We start from the raw sequence: 7,500 nt of genomic DNA on the forward strand, positions 1-7,500 counted from the left end.
TCTTGATTTCCAGAAAGCGTTTGATAAAGTCCCGCATCATAAATTACTTTACAAATTAAAGCAAATAGGTATTGACGGTCAGGTAAACCAATGGATCGCGAATTGGTTGAGCAACCGACAACAAAGAGTAGTGATTGACGGATTTAACTCAGAGTGGGCGCCGGTCACTAGTGGCGTCCCTCAGGGCTCGGTTCTTGGCCCAATGCTCTTCATTATTTACATCAACGACGTGGATGTTGGACTCAATAACCGCATTAGTAAATTTGCAGACGACACAAAGATTGGTAACTCGGTTCTCACTGACGAAGACAGGCAGAGCCTCCAAGAGGATTTGCACAAAATTTCAGCTTGGTCGGATAGATGGGAGATGCCCTTTAACGTAGACAAGTCCTTCAAGTTGGAACGAGGAATAAGAAGTTTGATTACGAAATGCGCGGCGTTAAACTCAAAAGCGTTCAATGCGTCAAGGACTTGGGGGTCAAAATCGCGTCAAACCTCAAATTCTCACAGCAATGCATCGATGCAGCAAATAAAGCGAACAGAATGTTGGGCTTCATTAAAAGAAACTTTTTATTTAAGAATAAAGATGTAATACTCCCGCTCTACAACAGTTTAGTCAGACCCCACTTGGAATATGCGGTACAGTTTTGGTCTCCCCACCATGCAAAGGATATTGCTAAATTAGAAGGTGTTCAGCGTCGGGCAACGAAAATTATCCCTTCCTTGCGCAACAAATCCTACGAAGAAAGGCTTTCTACCCTTAACATGTTCTCTCTTGAGAAACGTCGCCTCCGAGGAAAACTGATCGAATGTTTTAAAATACTTAATGGTTTCACGAATGTAGACAGATCAACATTGTTTATGATCGATGACACTTTGCGCACGAGGAACAATGGCGTAAAACTCAGATGTAGACAAGTAAATTCAGACTGCACCAAATTTTTCTTCACCAACGTTGTAGTGCGAGAATGGAATAAGCTCCCATCATCAGTGGTCCAGTGTAACACGATTGACTCCTTCAAAAATAAGCTCGACCGTCACTTCCTTCAACTTAATATCAACTAGAGTAGAAATGCAACGTTTTGGAGTCTTCTGAAGAAATGCAACGTTTTGGAGTCTTCTGATTAATGTAAAATCACTTAGGTTTAAGGACAGACCACCAAGTCTGGACCATGGGGTCTGTGTGGTCTGATTTTCTATGTAAATCTATGTAAATCTCTCTAAGTTACAAATATCATTCACATTTTCCTTTGGTTCTTTGTAAATGTGACCTCCACTTCTTCCTTTTTCCTCTTTCCCTTCCGTCTTTCCTTACTTCCTTTTTTCCTTCCATCCTTTCGTCCCTCTCCCTTCCGATTAGTTGTAAATGTGACCTCTACTTCCTTTTCCTCTCTTCCTTCCTTCCTTTCTTCCTCCTTCCTTCCTTCCCTTCTGGTTGTTTGTAAATGTGACTTTTTCCTCTTCCTGTTTTCCTCCTCACTTTCCTTCCTTCCTTTCTTCCTTTCTTCCTTCTTTCCGTCATTCCCTCCTTTCTCCCTTCCTCTTCCTTCCTTCGTTCTTTCCTTCCTTCCTTCCTTCCTTCCTTCCTCCCTCCCTCCCTCCCTTCTTTCTTACCTTCCTTCCTTCCTTCTCTCCTCTCTCTCCCAGCCTTCCTTCCTTCCCTCCTTTCTTTCTTCCTTCCTTCCTTCCTTCCTTCCTTCCTTCCTCCTTCCCTCCCAACCTACCTTTCTCTCAACCTTCCTTCCAGCCTCCCTCCCTCCCCTCCTTCCTCCTCACCCTGGCAGGCATCACTGGGTGGGTCATTTAGGGGGGAACAGCGTCAGTAGTTTCAGGTTAATTACCGTTCCGGGCAGTGCTGCACACCTGGAGGAGGAGGAGGAGGATCAGGATCAGAAGAATAGTAAGGCATGAAGCAGATTTTGGAGAAGGAGAAGAAGGAAATTTAGGGAATGGAGGAGGAAACATGAAATATGGAAACATGGAAATGCAGGCAACAGAAAGTCTATTGGCTCATTACGAGGTCGCCCGCTTGGGTGTTTTAATCTGCTCGACCGCCACTTCGGGCTTGGTGAGCAGATGAAAGCACCTCGATATTGAGGAGCAGATGGAAGCCCCTCGTTATTCAGTTTACTCCCGGCGCAGCGAAATGACGGTCGATTCTATATTTGAAGGAGTTGATGGTATTCGCGGTATTCGCATTTACTACTTCTGAGGGAAGATTGTTCCAGTGGCGGATGACTCGGTTTGAAAAGAAACTCCTTCCAATGTCTGTGTTACATCGACTCGACTGAAGGGGTAAACCGTTATTTCTAGTTCTTGAGTTGGTTTGCAGTTCAAAGAATTTGGAGTAATCGACGTTATTGAACTTTTTTAGATACTTGAAGACTTGAATCATATCCCCTCGTAGGCGTCTTTTCTCCAATGTAAAGAGATTGAGTCGCTTGAGTTGTTCCTCGTACGGTTAAGCCCTGAAGGTTGGAATCATCTTTGTGGCGCGTCGTTGAATCCTTTCCAGTAGAGCAATGTCCTTTCTGTAATTGGGAGACCAGAACTGCACTGCATACTCGAGGTGCGGTCTTACCATGGAATTATACAAGGATAGCATCACGTCTGGTGTTTTACACTCGAAGTTCCTCGCTATGAACCCGAGCATGATGTTGGCCTTGTTGTATGCTTTTTTACAGTGATTCTTGTGTTTCAGGTCATTGCTGATAGTGACTCCAAGATCCTTTTCCTCCTGCATCGCTTGCAGAGGTCTCCCATTCATGATGTATGTGTGGTTACTATTTTGGGACCCAATGTGCATGACTTTGCATTTGTCAACATTAAAAGACATTTGCCATTTTTCCGACCATTCGATAATGTGATTGAGGTCTTTCTGAATGATTTCTCAGTCGGTCTTTGTGAGGGCATCTCCACCCACCTTGGTGTCATCTGCAAATTTCGATATTGTGGATTTCAGTCCTGATTCTAGGTCATTGATATATATGATAAAGAGGATGGGTCCCAGCACTGACCCTTGAGGCACTCCACTAGTGACTGGAAGCCAATCGGAAGGCTGTCCGTTGAGTAGTACTCGTTGTTTTCTGTCGGTGAGCCAATCTCTTATCCACGCGATCAGATTGGCTCCGATGCCCGCCGAGTGCAGTTTCTTAAGGAGTCGCTCGTGCGGTGAGGAGGAGGATTTATAGTAGAAGTAGGAGGAGGAGAATCATCAAAAGAATAGTAAGACATGAAGTAGAGCCTGTAGGAAGCGAAGAAAAAGGATATATAGGGAACGGAGGAGGAGGAGGAGGAGGAGGATCAGAAGAATAGTAAGGCATTAAGATGAAGTAGAGTTGAGAGGAACCGGAGAGGGAAAGTCTTAAGGTTTGAGTGAGAAGAGACGGTTTGGGAGGAGCAGACCGAAAAGTAGGCTGGAGGTGGAAGGTCAGAGGTCAGAGGTCGATCTTGGCCCCCCCTCCCCTCCACCTGCCCCTCCCCGCGCCCTTTTACCTGAGAATTAGAGTAAGTGTAAGGGAAGGCACGGGTGTGTTATCCACCATGGTCTGATCACGTGTTGGGTCGGTATTGTTAGACCGCCTCCCACATCAACTATTTCCAAAGACCAAAAAGGAGATCAGTTGGGTTCTAATGAGTGTTTATCTAAGTTCATGGTACATAAGCTTTGTCAAACTACCACCAGGGTCATAACACTACCTCTGGAAATGTTCAAAACTCCTACGAAAACTTTGTCAAATATGTGGAGTTATGGATACTGCCCTTAGACTCGCGATCGCCAGAATGAGCTTGGAGGTTAGAGCTCAGGTGACGTTTCTTTGGGTACGACTGCAACCTTAAGAGTCACATCACACACACACGGGAGGGAGGGGGGGTCGGAACACAGGTTGGTGTTGTCAGACTCTTCCGGCTCTCACATCAACAATTTCCAAATGCCAAAAAGGAGTTCAGTTGGGTTCTAATGAGTGCTTATCTAGGTTCATGGCACAGAAGCTCGTCAAACTACCACCAGGGTCATATAGCTGGCCCTGGATATGCTCAAAACCCCTATGAAGGCTTTGTCAAATATGTGTGATTGGGCTCCGAAACGTTTATAAATACTGCCCTTAGACTCTCGGTCTCCAGAATGAGCTTGGAGGCTGCATGAAGCTCAGGTGACGTTCTCAGCTCCAAGTGACGTGTCTTTGGGTACGACTGCAACCTCAGAGTCACATCACACACACACACACGGGAGGGGGACACAGGTCGGTATTGCCAGACGCTCCCGCCTCTCACATCACCTATTTCCATAGGCCAAAAAGGAGATCAATCGGGTTCTAATGAGTGTTTCCTTTGGTTTACGGTACAGAAGAAGGGTCAAACTACTATCAGGGTCATAAAGATACCGTTGGAAATGCCCAAAAACTCCCATGAAAGCCTTGTCAAATATGTGAGCTTGGGCTCCGAATGTTTAAGAACATGACCCACACACGACCCCCGACTGACCATGGCCTTCCTGACACCCGGTAGCCATTCGCTGTTGGGGGGCCAGGGGCCACGGATTAAAGGAGACGGCCCCTCCTCCTCCACCTTGCCGAGAATCGAATCCTGGAACCTCTCGTGCGTGTGTGTCTGTGTGTGTGTGTGTGTGTGTGTGTGTGTGTGTGTCGACGAGAAGTGATATCTAATGAGTATATTTGGATGTGTGGAAACCCTCCTCGGTGGGAAACTCAGACTGGAATGATTTGATTTGGGAAAGGGTGACGACGGTGATGACAGGTAGATTAAGGGACCAGGTGGAGAGAGAAGAGCCTCCCTTTATGAAGAGGGAGGATTGGCAGGGATCACCGGGAGGAAAGGTAATGACATCTGGCTAAGGGAGCAGATGTGAAGAGGGGAGGGAGAGGGGACTCATACCTTTACGATCAGGGAGGACTGGAAGGGATTAGTAATGAGAGCCAGAGTAAGGAGGGACAGGTGCATAGAGAGGACCTTGCGTTTCAGTTTGATTATTTCTTTCCATTTTCTGTCCCTAGGGGAGACTAACGTTACATTACCTTCGTTTTCATCATAGTAATCTTCAGGCCTACTCTAAGTATCTCTTATGTAGCTCCCAGGCAGTCCTTTGTAAGTCTCTCTCTCTCTCTCTCTCTCTCTCTCTCTCTCTCTCTCTCTCTCTCTCTCTCTCTCTCTCTCTCTCTCTCTCTCTCTCTCTCTCTCTCTCTCTCTCTCTCTCTCTCTCTCTCTCTCTCTCTCTCTCTCTCTCTCTCTCTCTCTCTCTCTCTCTCTCGCCAGAATCACTCAGTAAGTCGATGTTATTTGCCAATCTAAGACTGCTAAGTATTCACCGTCTACGTATTTCTTTCCATTTTCTGTTCCTTTGGGCAAGACTTACGTTACATCACCTTCGTGTTCGTCATAGTAATCTTCAGACCCACTCTCAGGATCTCCGTGTAGCTCCAAGGCCATCGTTTGTAAGTCTTCTCACAGAATCACACGTGCTTTTTTTCTATTGCGAGCACTTTTATTTATTTATTTTTGCCCTTTAGCTGCTTCCTTTATTGTAAAAAAGACGATGTTATTTGCGACTCTTAAGACAGATTGGGTATTCGCCGTCTACCGAAAATATGATAATAATTAGGATAAACAGTGAATGCAATAAGAGTCCTAAATTCGCCGATAACATCATCTTACTAAGTGATTCTGAGAGAGAGAGAGAGAGAGAGAGAGAGAGAGAGTAGAGAGATTAAATGTAAAGAGGCAAAATCCTAAACACCCAAGAAACATGCCGTCCATAGGTTACACTATAATCAATGAATCTTAAATACACAACTTACTTAGCACGAAAATCTAGTAAGTGGCACCAGCACACACGATCACTCCTCGCCATTATCCTTGGAAATATAATAACTTAGTCAAGCTTACATCGTCATTACGCATCATTAAGTCACGGAAACACACACACACACACACACACACACACACACACACACACACACACACACACACACACACACACACACACACACACACACACACACACACACAGCTTCCCTTCACCTTTCCCCCAGCACACCTTACCTTCACACACACACACACACACACACACACACACACACACACACACACACACACACACACACACACACACACACACACACACACACACACACACACACACACACACACACACACACACACACACACACACACACCCCATCCCTTCCCTTCCCTTCACCTGCCCTCGCACACCCACGCCCACACCCCATCCCTTCCCTTCACCTGCCCAGCACAGGTATGCACGAGGAACACATTGGAATGCTGTTGTACCGACATTCACTCGAAACAGCGGCGCAGAGGTTTGTGTGAATGTCTGGTGTGTGTGTGTGTGTGTGTGTTCCAGTGACCTACGAGGCGGCCTGGATGTTGAACGGCGTCAGGGGAGAGGGAAGGAAGGAGGGAGGGAGGGAGAACAGGTATACACAGGTAGAAATGTGTGTGTGTGTGTGTGTGTGTGTGTGTGTGTGTGTGTGTGCGCGTGTGTGTGTGTGTGCGGACCGAGAGTGAGTGGGACCATCTTAGACGCTTCGCCCTCCCTCCCTCCTTCCTCACTTCCCTCCCTCCCCCTCCCCCTCCTATCTCAAGCTCCCGAGGACTTGAGGGTTGTGGCCAGCGCACGCAGCAGTCATCACCAGTATGCGGGGGAACGCTGGTTGAGGTGGACGTGTCGGTGGCCGCACTCTGCCTCTTTCAGCCCTCCTCCAGTGCCCTGTGTGCTCAATCCCACGCCCTCTCGCCTACACCCACCCCTCCCACGTCCTTGAGGCCCCTGTGAGAGCGTCTACCAAGGGGGAGTTCCGAGGGGCATCGCTAGGGCCTTCTTGGTTTGAGTGGAGGGGGAGGGAGAGCGGGGTTCTGCCTTGACTTTATTTTCGGAAGGCGAGACTAGTGTTGTTGGCGGCGATCAGTGCCCGCGGATCACGTCCCTCTGTGTGCGCGGGTGTGTGGTGCTCTGTGTGTGTGTGTGTTGGTGTTTGTGGCGGGGGTTGGTTGAATGCTCCACTCGACCAGGGAAACCAACCGAAGCAAGTGTGTGGTGGTGGAATAGTGACGGCGTCGGTGGTGGCGGTGGTGGTGGTGGAGCAGCAACAGCCAGTGGTGGTGTGGTGGTGTCGCATGGGAGGCAAGGAGAGTGGCGGGAGTGGCCTCGGCTAGCAGGACTGAGGAAGACTTGAGGAGGTGCTAGTGCGCAGAAGGTAGAGGAGGAGGGAGGATCAGTAAAGGAGGAGGAGGAGGAGGAGGAGGAGGAGGACATCATGTGCTACCCAAGACTAAGGATGGGCTAGCTGGAGACTCAACCTCAGCGACGCACCCCTTCCCCTTCCCCCCCCTTCCCCCTTCACCTCCCAGGCTAGTCCGCGGCTATCCCTGACCTAGCCCGGGGCTCAGCTAGCTAGCCCCAGCCCGCCAGCCTCGCGCAGGTCCCCCCCTCGCTCCCACCGTCCTCAACTATGAAGATGG

At 48.3% G+C, this 7,500-nt stretch overlaps 1 protein-coding gene across 13 annotated transcripts in view; it reads left to right on the forward strand.

The window, feature by feature from the left end:
* Positions 1–7,500, forward strand: part of LOC126981594 (tight junction protein ZO-1-like) — a 170,877-nt gene that overhangs the window by 63,049 nt on the left and 100,328 nt on the right. For 2 of the 13 annotated variants that reach the window (XM_050833035.1, XM_050833036.1), the window contains exon 1: positions 6,662–7,500. This exon is cut by the window's right edge and continues 29 nt beyond it. The exons of the other annotated variants lie outside the window; for them this stretch is intronic. In XM_050833035.1, coding sequence (XP_050688992.1) covers positions 7,491–7,500 — 10 coding nt within the window. In that variant the 5' untranslated portion in view covers positions 6,662–7,490. Of the gene's footprint in view, positions 1–6,661 lie in introns of those variants that run through there. 13 annotated transcript variants of the gene reach the window in all.

This window comes from Eriocheir sinensis, chromosome 48, assembly GCF_024679095.1.
Source record: "Eriocheir sinensis breed Jianghai 21 chromosome 48, ASM2467909v1, whole genome shotgun sequence".
NCBI lineage: Eukaryota > Metazoa > Arthropoda > Malacostraca > Decapoda > Varunidae > Eriocheir > Eriocheir sinensis.